The sequence below is a fragment of the Urocitellus parryii genome, chromosome 4 (assembly GCF_045843805.1).
Source record: "Urocitellus parryii isolate mUroPar1 chromosome 4, mUroPar1.hap1, whole genome shotgun sequence".
In the NCBI taxonomy this organism is placed as follows: Eukaryota; Metazoa; Chordata; class Mammalia; order Rodentia; family Sciuridae; genus Urocitellus; species Urocitellus parryii.
In genome coordinates, this window is record NC_135534.1 from 178436757 (window position 1) to 178448893 (window position 12137).

At 46.3% G+C, this 12137-nt stretch overlaps 1 protein-coding gene across 1 annotated transcript in view; it reads right to left on the bottom strand.

Moving 5' to 3' along the window:
* Nucleotides 1-261: 261 nt before the first annotated feature.
* Gabbr2 (gamma-aminobutyric acid type B receptor subunit 2) overlaps nt 262-12137 on the bottom strand; it is a 348083-nt gene continuing 336207 nt past the window's right edge. The window contains exons 16-19 of the mRNA XM_026415240.2: nt 11091-11273; nt 8833-8962; nt 3894-4011; nt 262-427 (exon numbers count right to left, since the gene is read on the bottom strand). Of these exons, the coding sequence (XP_026271025.1) occupies nt 262-427; nt 3894-4011; nt 8833-8962; nt 11091-11273 (597 nt within the window). The remainder of the gene's footprint in view (nt 428-3893; nt 4012-8832; nt 8963-11090; nt 11274-12137) is intronic.

Here is a 12137-nt window from a genome sequence, read left to right on the forward strand (position 1 = left end):
CCAGCTCTCCTTGTTTGTAGACATTATGGAAGAAGTCATTTCCATTCCTCTTCTTTGTGAAAGAATAAGAACTTCACAAATAAGGCTCGAGGTCAGGTGCCACGTCCCCCGTCCCGTCCACTTGAGGGCCAGCCGCGCAGTCCCGAGAGGCGGCCATGGTGCCCCGCTTCTCCACGGCCGGAGCCCACAGTGTGCCTGTGGCAGACGCCTCTGCCGGCAATGGTGCGGTCACGGGGAGGCCCCAGCCCAAGCCTCCCACCCTTACAGGCCCGAGACCATGACTCGGAAGGAGGGTGGCACGTGTCTGTGGCGGGGGCTGGCGGTGGGGCTGACGCAGGGGCTGACACAGCTGGCGTCCACGCCTCCGATGGACGGGAGGTAGGCGTGGTGGAGGATGGGGAGCTGGAGGGACAGCCGGCGCTGGATGCTGGAGGGGAAGAGAGGAGGGGTGTTAGTGAAGGCTGCCTGGCTGCTCTCCAGAAAGTTCTCTGGACTCACTTTGGCTAATACAAGCTGATGACAGGAGTCTGTTTTTTCTCTGAATCCAAGAACTGTCGTCTAGCCATCCAGCCATGGAGGGGGTATTCAGTGAAAACCTGTGTGTCCCTCTGTGGCTCTGGGAATAACCGGGGATAACTGGGGACACTGGAAGGAGGAGGGAGATGCCGTCCTCCTGAGCCTCGAGGCCAGGGTTCCGGGTCACAGGGCAGTAACCTCCTACCTCCCTTCTAAGGGCTCAGATCTCTTTCCAGGAGACTCCTCTTCCCTTCTTCCTTGAAGCCCCAGGACTCCTTTGTAAATATCCAAGAAAGAAGCCAAGAAGAGCAGGAGGTGGGCTGAGTCTGGGAGGGTTTGCATGCCACCCTGGGAGGGGCGCCAAGGAAGAGGGAGCTGCCTGCCCTCTGGCCCCTGGGCAGGGCCACACCCTCAGTCTTCATCCTTGGCAAGGCTGCTTTTGGGGAATGTGCCCAGGTGACCTCCCTCCTGCTCTGCTCAGCTGCATTTCTGTGCAGTTCTCCATCCACCCACGTGGCAAACTGCATTCCCTGAGGGAGGGGACTGGATCTAATGCCTCCTTGTCTCCCCAGTGCCTGGCCACTCAGGAGCATACAAACCAAACCAAACCAGATCTTAACAAAAACTCAACAAAGGACGAATTGCCAGTCCTGTGGTGAAGAGGGGAGTTTACCTAAGTTGCTCAGCAGACCTGGGGAAGCTGGACCTTGCTGCTTTGATGGCGCCACATGGCTTGTGGCAGAGGCCATCATTCATGGGGCTAGCTCATCCCAGAAGGGCGTGCTCCACAGTTTATTGAGTACATGGTGGGTTCTGAGATGGCTGGGTACAGATGAAGTGCTGCCCTTACTACCCAAGGACCTGCTGCCCAGAAAGACTGCCCAAGAGACACAGGTGCGCAGGGGAGGAGAGCGCTGGAGAGTCCCTTTTGAAAGGCAGGTTGAGTGAGGGGACTGTCAGCCATGATCCATTCCTTAGGGCAAGATGGTGCTGGCAGAGTCCAGGGAGAAAGAGAAGCTGAAGAATAAACCTGGGCCTGGGAGAAGGGTGCTCTGTCCACGTACCAGGGCAAGGCCATCTGCCGAGGCAAGGGGGGTGAGTAGCTCATGGCCGTGAGTGTTCAACACTTCCTTGCTGAGAACCGACTCAACGCTGGAACCTGTGCTCAGTCCCGGGGGCTACATGGACTCACCTTGACCTCAAGGTGCTTACACTCCAGTCGAGGCAATGGAAGGGGAAACTGCTGACAAACACTGGCCACTGCTTTGGCCTGGAGCTGGCCAGTCTTGGAGCTAAGGGGGTGGAGAGGCCCACTCCTTGGAGTTGGTGACTTGGCTGCTTTGGCTGGCTCCACTTGTTATTTCCCATGGCCAAGTTTCAGAGTGTACGTGTCTAACCCCTGCTTCCAATTTAGTAGAATTTGGAAAGAACTAAAATTGCCAGTGGGAACGTAGTTAGCTGAGGTGTTTTGGGGTGTTGCCTTAGACATCGCCTTCTCGTCGAGTCTTCTCTCAACACCCCACCTAAAATGACACTCCTTAACCCCCTTTCTTGATTTATTTTTCTTCAAATCACTTATCATTTAACATAATATTCTTTTTTTATGTGGTGCTGGGATTGAACCCAGGGTCTTATGCACGCTAGACAAGTGTTCCACTCCTGAGCTTCGTCCTCGGCCCTCATGCCCTGTGTTTCTGTAAAGTTGTTATCCTGCCAGGCAGAATGGAAGCTCTAGAAGATATGGAAACTGTGGAGGGGAGGGATTTTTGTTTGTTTTCTTCATTGGTGTGTTCCCATTGCCTATGCCTGATGCATAATAAACAGGTTTCAGTAAATCTTGAAGTAAATGTATTTAGTGAGGGTACATTTTACACTTAACAAAGGCATCAGGCTAAGGGGAGAACATAAGGTTTGATGTTGGATAGGCCTGAGTTCAAATCCTACCTCCTGTGCTTAGCCACTGGGTGAGCTTGGATGCTGAGGGCCATTGCCAAGTAGGAATGACGTATTGAAATTTCCTTGCCAGCATACCCCATGTTAAATGGACTTGCCTTGGAAAGGTGACCCTGATCAAGGACGAGGGTGGATCCAGGTTTAGGGTGTATCCTGCAGGTTTTAGGAAGTATCCCGGTTTAAGACAATCTGGGTTTAAGGCAGTTCAAGGTTTAAGGTTATTCCTGCTGGGAATAGGGATAAAAAGCCTCGTGGAGTACGCGAAAGGGCGGCAGAACTTGGATTTCCCAGAACATGTTTGTACAGGGCCGGTGTGAGTTCGGGAATAAAGAATTGCTGTTTGAATCTACAAGGTGTGAGTGGCTCGTGATCTTGTGCCCAGCCAAGACTGCGGCACTTGGACAAATCACCTCCCTCCCCTCTTTGGAGATCAGTTTTCTCATCTGTAAAAAACAGCACTGTGGGCTGGGGTTGTGGCTCAGTGGTTGAGCGCTTGCCTAACATGTATGAAGTACTGGGTTCGATTCTCACACCACATATAAATAAATAAAATCAAGGTCTATCAACAACTAAAAAAATATTTTAAAACAAAAAGAGCATTATAATTTGACCTGTATTATAGAATAGATGTGGAACTCAAATAATACCATGGGTATGAAAAACTGTGCCACAGCCATATCAATGTTTATAGCAGCACAATTCACAATAGCTAGAATGTGGAACCAACCTAGATGCCCTTCAATAGATGAATGGATTAAAAAATGTGGCATTTATACACAATGGAATATTACTCAGCACTAAAAAATAACAAGATCATGGCATTTTGCAGGGAAATGGATGGCATTAGAGCAGATTATGCTAAGTGAAGTTAGCCAATCCCTAAAAAACAAATGCCAAATGTCTTCTCTGATATAAGGGGGGGGTGACTCAAAATGGGATAGGGAGGAAGAGCATGAGAAGAAGATTACCACTAAATAGGGAAGAGAGGTGGGAGGGAAAAAGAGGAAGAAGGGGAGTTGTACGGAAGATGGAAGGAGACCCCCATCGTTATACAGAATACATGTATGATATTGTGATGAGAAAAAGAAAAAAAAGTGTGTCACATTAGATTGGATAGAGAGAAATGATGGAAGGGGAGGGGAGGAGTGGGGGGGATAGGAAGGGCAGCAGAATAGAATAGACATTATGATTGCTGTATGTATATAGGTGACTCTATGACCAGTGTGATTCTGCAATCTGTACAATTAGAAAAATGAGAAATTATACCCCAGTGATTTAAATGTATGAATTGCCAAGATCATTGTAATGTCATGTGTAGCTAATAAAAAAAAAATAAAAGAAAAAAAAGAAAAACTGTGCCAATCATAAACAGATGTACAGGGGAGACACATTCTTCCTATAATTCTCAAGGAGAAGGTACTCACTGTTCTGGGGAGTTGATATCTTCTATGGGATCTTTGCATGTTCGGGAGGATTCTGTTGGGTTCCACTGTAGCTGGGGATTTTGATCGAGGTGATTTTTTAAAATGGTCTTTCCCCCATCTGAATGCAAAACAACAATATCACAACAAGTTCCGTTAAGTTAGTTTACAAATCAGCAATGCAACCTTTAGGATGCTGCCCAACGAATGTAAAAAAGATCCCCCCCACTCTGCCGTCTCTGGACCAGGGTTTGTGCAGTAGCTCTTCTGAGACCAAGGCAGTGAGCCAAGGAGCCTCCACTCACCCGGGGAGGGCAGCAGCGTGTGACCCGCCTCTATTCTCTTTTTCTCCAAGAAAAATGGGGGAAGTTAAGTTGACTGATACAGACAACATAACTTGGAATTGAGGCTCTGATATTAAGACTGTTTCACTGGCACATGACATGACATCCCTATAATATACAAAAAAATCCTTGTATATTTTTATAATTTTATATTATATATATATATATATATATTTTTTTCCCCCAGTTTTAGCAAAGATCAAAAAGATTAATAGTGAACTGCTAGTGGGAGTATAAATTGACCTAACCTCTTGGGGGTACTGTCAACGTGTATCAAACATCATAAAAATGCAAACCTTTACTCAGAATGTCTACTTCTGGGAATTATCTTAGAGAAACAATCAAGGATACGGGAAAAGATATTCAACTAAGCATCATTTATATCAAAATGCTGGAACTAATCTGAATTTGTCCAGTAATAATGGATTATTGGAGTAAGTTCTGGAGCCTCCCTTCAAAGGAGTATTGTGTAGCCACAAACCAGGTTGATGTGATCCTCGCTACCCTCTCTGGACTTCAGAACCATCTGTAGTGATTTAAAGAAATATGAAAACCAGCCCCATCCAAGAGATTTGGATCCACTCGGTGGGGACAGGTGCATCAGGGTTTTGTTTGTGTTGTGGTGGACAACCTTATGTACAGGTCACTCTGCCCTCACGTGAGCACCACCCATCCTCATTACTCGTGGATTTTGTCTTTACAAACTTATCCACTCGTCAAGATTTATCTGTAACCCCCCATCAATGCCTGCCATGATTTTGTGGTAATTTGCTGATGAGCATAGCATCTAGAATTTTGAGTTGCCTGATGCTCACCTTCCCGGCTGAGACAACGTTCTGCCTTTTTGTTCAGCTCTCATACTATAAGTAAGTATCTTTTTTGAGGTTTATTTAGTGATACATTTTCTACATTTTTGTTTTTGCAATACTGGGGTTAAATGAGGGGTGCTGCAAATGCTAGGCAAGGGCTCTAACACTGAGCTATAGCTCCAACCCCTTGAGCCTTTTTTAAATTATATTTTGAGACAGGGTCTCGCTAAGTTGCCCAGGAAGGCCTTGAACTTGGGATCCTCTTGCCTCAGCCTCCTGAGAGGCTAGCTTGCTGAGATTACAAGCGTGTACCACCAAGCTAGGCTCCTTTCTCACATTTTTGTACTGTTGGTGATTTTGCTGTTTAAAATGGCCCCCAATGTAATGCTGAAATGCTGTCTAGGGTTCCTAGGCACTGTGATGTGCCTTATGGAGAAAATCCATGTATTAGGTAAGGTCCAGCAGGCATGAGTGCTGTTAGCCATGAGGCCAATGCTATTGAATCAAATATATATATATATATATATATATATATATATATATATATATATATATATAGAGAGAGAGAGAGAGAGAGAGAGAGAGAGAGAGAGAGCACGAGCGCACGCTGGGTGACCTGGCACACACATGTAATCCCCAGCAACTTGGGAGGCCGAGGCAGGAGGATGGTAAGTTCACGGCTATCCTCAGCAACTTAGTGAGGTCCTAAGCAACTTAGTGAAACCCTGTTTTAAAATAAAAAAATAAAGGACTAGAGAATATATATTAAATGAGTTTTTTTGGGGGGAAGTACTAGGATTGAACACATCCCCAGCTCTATTTTGTATTTGATTTAGAGACAGCATCTCACTGAGTTGCTTAGCGCCTTGCTTTTGCTGAGGCTGGCATTGAACTTGTGATCCTCCTGCCTCAGCCTCCAGAACCTCTGGGATTACAGACATGTGCCACTGTGCCTGGCTTAGATGAGATTTTTTTAAAACAGAAACATGCATAAATCAAAGTAAGGTATTGATTAATTGAATGAGTTTTATTTCCTTTGAGACTGCTCTTTTGTTTATTTCCATTTGGATTATTGGTCTTTTTCTTATTAGTATATTATGTATGTTTTGTATATAATTTCTCCTTATTTATAAGTACATGAGTTTGTTAAAATTTTATTTGGCTTTGTTTATTGTTTGATTTTTTTGAAAACATGAATGATTTTCACTGTGAAAATTAGTTTTGTTTTTGAAATTTTATTTATTTATATTTTTAAATTAATTAATTTATTTTGAGATGGAGTCCCACTATGTCACCCAGGCTGGTTTCCAGATTGTGTGCTCAAGGATCCTCCTGCTTCAGGCTCCTGAGTAGCTGGGACAACAGGTGCATGCCACCACCCCTGGCTGAAATCAAATTTATTATCCTCTCCTTTTGTGTTTCTGTTGTGTATCAAACTGAGGAAGGCCTTTCCCTGAAGTTTTCTTTAAAAACGTTCCTTTCTTTCAGGATTTTCATAGTTTTGCTTTTTAAAATTTTTTTTTAAAAAATTATTAATGGGCCTTTATTATTTATTTATTTATTTATTTACATTCGAGGATCGAACCCAATGCCTCACATGTGCTAGGCAAGCTCTCTACCACTGAGCCACAAACCCAGTCCATGGCTTTTCTTTTTATATTTAAATTTTTTAAAATCTATCTGGAGTTAAGTTTCATGTAAAGTATGAGGCAAAGAGCTACCTTTATTCTTTTCCAGATAGTTACCTATTGATCACAATGAAATTAACTGAATAATTCACTTTTCCCCCACTAATTTGAAATGCTCATTTTTACAAGATACTAAAATTATTAGGGGTAATTTTTATTCTTTTAATTTCTCTATGAAACATTTTTGCAATCAACATCTTATGTAATAATAATTTTATAATATTACTTCTCTCTCCCCCTCCAGTATAGGGGACTGAACCCAGGGGTGCTCTACCACTGGCCAACATATCCTCGATAAGTTGCTCAGGCTGGCCTTGAACTCGTGAATCTTCTGCAGTAGAAGCCTCGCTATTGCTGAGGCTGGCTTTGAACTCGCAATCTTCCTGCCTCAGCCTCGAAGCCACTAGGATTACAGGCATGCACCACTGCGCTGGCCCAATAACATTTCTTTCTACACAGGTGAATGCTGTTAACAATTTTGGCTGGGTGCTGTGGCTCATGCCTGTAATCCCAGTGGCTCAGGAGGCTGAGGCAGGAGGATGATGAGTTCAAAGACAGTTTTAGCAATGGGGAGGTGTTAAGCAACTCAGTGAGACCCTGTCTCTAAATAAAATACAAAATAGGGCTGGGGATGTGGCTCAGTGGCTAAGTGCCCAAGTTCAATCCCTGGTATCAAAACAACAACAAAAAGCAAAAAAAAAAAAAAAAAAAAAAACCCCAAAACAATTTGGTATTTATTTTTCTAGGCTTTTACTTTCTGCACTGGGTATTGAACTCAGGGCTTTGTGAATTCTAGGTAAGTGCTCCACCACTGAGCTATACTCCCAGCTCTCTCCCTATGCTGTCAAAAATATCCATATTCTTTCTCTCTCTGTCTCTGTCTCTCCCTCTCTCTCCCACTTGCCCTCTCTCCCTTTCCCCCTCTTGTCTGTATGATGCTGGAATTTTAAAAAATATCTTTATTTTTATGTGGTGCTGGGGAATGAACCCAGGGTCTCATGCGTGTGAGGCAAGCACTCTACCACTGAGCTACAACCCCAGACCCTGATGCTGGCTTTTTTCACTTGGAGATTTTTTCCATATCTGTACAAATAAATAGACCCACTTCACTTTTTAATGGATATATAATGTGCCATGTTTGGTTGGATGATAATAAATGAAACCACTTCAAATGATAAGCATTTAAGTTAATTACAGAATTTCACACTTACAAATAATGTGATGAGTATCCTCGTGCATGCTTCTTTGCCCACCTGGACATATTTCCAAGGGGTACCTCCTGCTATGGAACTGCTAGGTCAGGAAGCTTAACAGTTAACATTTGGAGAGTGCCAGCCTGATTTCCAAACATCACAGGAGAACAGGAAATTGCCCACTTTTTATCTACACAGATAATCTTTTGTATGTGTGTGTGCTTAGGATCCAGCCCGGGGCTTCATGCATGCTAGGCACACATTCCACCACTGAGCTGCACCTCCAGCCCCACACCCAGTCAACTTTTAAACTGAGAGGTGGGCAAAAAGTGGTCTATGAGCTGGGTATGCTGGTGCATGCCTATAATAGCAGTAACGTGGGAGGCCGAGGCAGGAGGATCTCAAGTTTAAGGCCAGCCTCAGCAATTTAATGAGACGGTCTCAAAAAAAAAAAAAAAAGAAAAGAAAAAGGACTGTGGATATGGCTCAGTGACAAAGCACTCCTACATTCACATACAAGAGTGTGTTGTGGCTCACACTCACAGGTGATTGGTGAGGTTGGAAATCAGAGCCTACCTTACTGATTATTCTTTTCTTGTACACTCATGAGACACATTTGAAACCATGAAACGTTGTTCAGAGAAGTAAACGTAACTATTTGCTGGGAACAAAAGGGAAAACACCAGCTCCCTGGGAGCACTTGCGTACATGCAGACCTGGCACTGGAGGGACGGGAACAGAAGCCCACGTCCAGCCTGCGAGGCTCAGAGCAGACACTGAATTGTGGCCAGGAGACAGCTCCAGCTGAGTGTGTGTGACTTCAGACCTGTCCCTTGCCATTGTGGAGGAAGATGGCTGGCTGGCGTCTGAAACCCCAGTTGTCCAGTGCGGGTCCTGCCTCCTCTTACCTGTGCTCTCTGTGAAGTTCCCAAGGTTGAGGATGTCGTTGAGCTCTTGATAGTGGTTCTGTTTAATGTACGTGGTCTTTTCTGGTGTGTCCTGCAGCTGCATGGTGACCTCCTCCAAATCTTTGTCCAGCTGGAAGACAGTACTCCAACTCAGTCACTGTCTTCCCTCTCCCCCTGCCCAGCCCAGGGAGCTAGCCAAGAAGTGTGCTGGACCTCTGCATCTGGTGAGGAGGTGCAGGATTCTGCTGCTCTTGCTCAAGGAGAACCTAAGACCCGATGGACCTGGGCTTGAACCTTGATGGAGGAGCTGAGTAAGCCCAGGAGGCAGGGCAGAAAGAGGGAAGCTCAGATGTGGAGTTGACAGTCCTGGGGCAAATCTACGCTGTCCATCACTGGCTCTGTACTGGTTTAAGAGTCTCAATTTCTTTATCAGCAGTATGGGGCAACCTTTGTACCAACCTTTGTGGAGATTAAATGGGAACGTGTAGAAAGTTTAGCCAGTCAGTCCAGTGCCTGGCACTGAATAAGGATAATCTGTTACCTTAGTACTATTACTATAAACAGTATTACTGGTATCTAACAGCACCCTCAATGTGGAGAACAGATACACAGGGTGAACAGCTGTGAGCCTCACACTGTTATGGAGGCTCAGGCCAGCAGGGCTTATCCGGAGAAGCTGATCAGGATTGGTTGCTGTCATGTCTGGGTTACATAAAAATTAGGTGCAGGTCCTGGGGCAACTAAGCCCACAGAAGCCGGGAAGGTGTGTGTTGGAGGGGGCAGTGGTAGATTGAGTGGGTGGCTGGCATCAGGTACAGTATTAGGGAAGGGACCTTATAAACTGAGGTGCTGTTGTGATTCAGGAGCATGGTCACTGTTTAATATATTTTCACGTGCAGATGGAGATACCCGTTCCCCCTTGTTTGTGTGTGACTCACATGGCAGGGCCAGGATCTAAGGCTGGGAGGAAAAGAGGCCAGATGTGATCCAATTCCAGGGGGAAATCCCTACATTTTAGGGCTTTTAACAGTGGCTTGGTTTTCCCAGAGTGCGCAGACTCTTCACTGGAGGGTGTGAGCAGAAGTGCAATGTCAAGGCCCGGAGATATTAATCAGAGAGAGGTCAGATGCTGACCCAGAATCAGCAATGAGGGACAGAAAGCTTTCCTGCTCTGACTGGGGGCTGGTGTGGGGCTGCAGTGATTTCAGGGTACTCTTTATGGCAGGCTACTGTAAGTCCCCCAAGGAGCTGCTGGATCAACCAAGTAAAAATACAGTTAAATTTGAATTTCAGATAACAAAAGGTCTTTTTTTTTTTCTCGTGTTAAGTATATCCCTAACATTGTATGAGATATACTCATCTGAAAATTTGATTGGTCATTTATCTGAAATTCAAATTTAACGGAGCATCCTGTTTCTAACCTGGCACTTCTTCCCTGCAACTGTCCAGCAAAAGGCGACATTTCCCAGCCTCCTCTGTGACTAGAAGTCGTGCACTTCCAATCTAACAGGAGCAGAACCAATGTGTGCAATTTTGATGTCACTTGCTTAAAAGGCAATGGCTTGCCTTTTAATGGACTTCCTGTCACTCCCATTGCTGAGACTGAGATGAGGACTTGCCTTCTGCCCAGCTTTACTTGAACCTGGTCCAGCAATGACCTTGGAGAGCCAAGTTGCCCAATAGGGACCTCTCTCCCCAAGACCCTGGGTGGGAGAGAAGTAAACATGCTTCCTTTGGCAGCCGGCAGACCAGACTGTGGGCCTAGTTGGATCCCTGGCCCTACAGAAGGGAAGCTGATTTCCCTCACTGATATAGCAAGTCCAGAATCTGGGGTTTGCTTTGGGCACAAAGGAATCTGGTTATGACCTCTCTGGAATAGTCCAGAACCAGATAAGACCCCCCTCAGGACAAGGGTGAGAACTGCAGCAGCAACACCTCCCTCCAGGAAAGCCTCTGCTCCCTTCCTCTTCTCTTGCTGTGTGTGATGGGGTTCTAGGGGTGGCCGGCTGGGAGGGTCACAGATCTCTTGTGAATTGCTTTCTTTCTGAGGATGTCTTGAATGCCCCAATCCAGTCTGGCATTGCTGGACTCTAAGAATCTGGGCTGGGTGGGCAGTAGGCTCTTGTCAGTTAGATCTGACAACTGCCCCTATCTAATGGGTGCCAGCCTGGGGGCAGCAGAGGGCTGTGCTGCAGGTGCATGGGCTGGGAGGGCCTGCAGGAGCCTGAGGAGAGGGGACTCGGGGAGGCCTGTGGTACCTCGGTGATCTTCATCCGCAGGCGGTGGTTTTCCGACTGCAGGCCCTCTAGGCGGGACGTGCTTGCTTGGTTCACGCTGGTGACCGAAGTGGATGTTTTGGAGTCTTCTTTTCTCTGGTTCTGAGTGAACTGGAATCTCCTGTTCTGAGTTGCTGCATCTGGGTTTGTTCTCAGAGTGATGAGCTGAAGGGAGAGTGGAGGACTTGAAGAGAGAAGACTGCTTCCTTCCTCCCTCCCTAAGTCAACAACTCCTTCCCGACTGCTTCCTGCCTTCTCCTTCACCCTGAGACCACTAAGGTGGCTTCCCTCTCTCCACAGGCCCCACGCAGGGTGTCCTCAGAGGTCAAGGCCTCTGGCTCTCCCTCCTGCTACACGATGATTGTGAAAAGTATCTCTTCACGGTGTCCTGAGGGCCGGCCCTTCAGATAAATGGGAAATATAAGTGTGTATTCCAAATGGTCTTTCCTTTGGACCCAGTGATGCTGCTCCTAAGTGTGGGAGTCCAACCTCGCATGTGACTGAGTTAACTCCCCCGCTGGGTGATGTGGTGTCAGGCACCCATGCTGCTAGACCATCCCGCTCTTCTAGGATTTGAGTGACTTGTGTCTTCCTGCCTGGGCTTGTCTTGCTACAGCCCCAAGGGGGGAGCTATGCTCACCTGTTCCTTTGTAATATAACCCCTTGCCCTGTTTAGGATAGAATGTTCCATGGAAGTGCCTTGTGTGTGTCTCCTTCTCTTACTGTGCCCTTGGGTGTGGCCTACCTAATGTCAGTCAACCTGCTGACAGTGGACACCATGAAGACAGACTCAGCCCCGTGAACCTGACCCCTTGCCTCATTTGAATAGCTTCTCCTCAATAAAAGGGGTCAGCGCGTGCTCTCTCTCTCCTCTTTCTCTTCCTGCGGACCCTTAAGGTCAGAGGAGCCGTCACAGTGACCCCAAAGAAAAACGTATTTGTGTCTCTTGTGTGGTTATTTTGTGCAGCCCAGTTAGCCCAGTTCAACTGGAGTGACCCCTGAGCCTTTTAGTCGTGAGAACAGAAACCG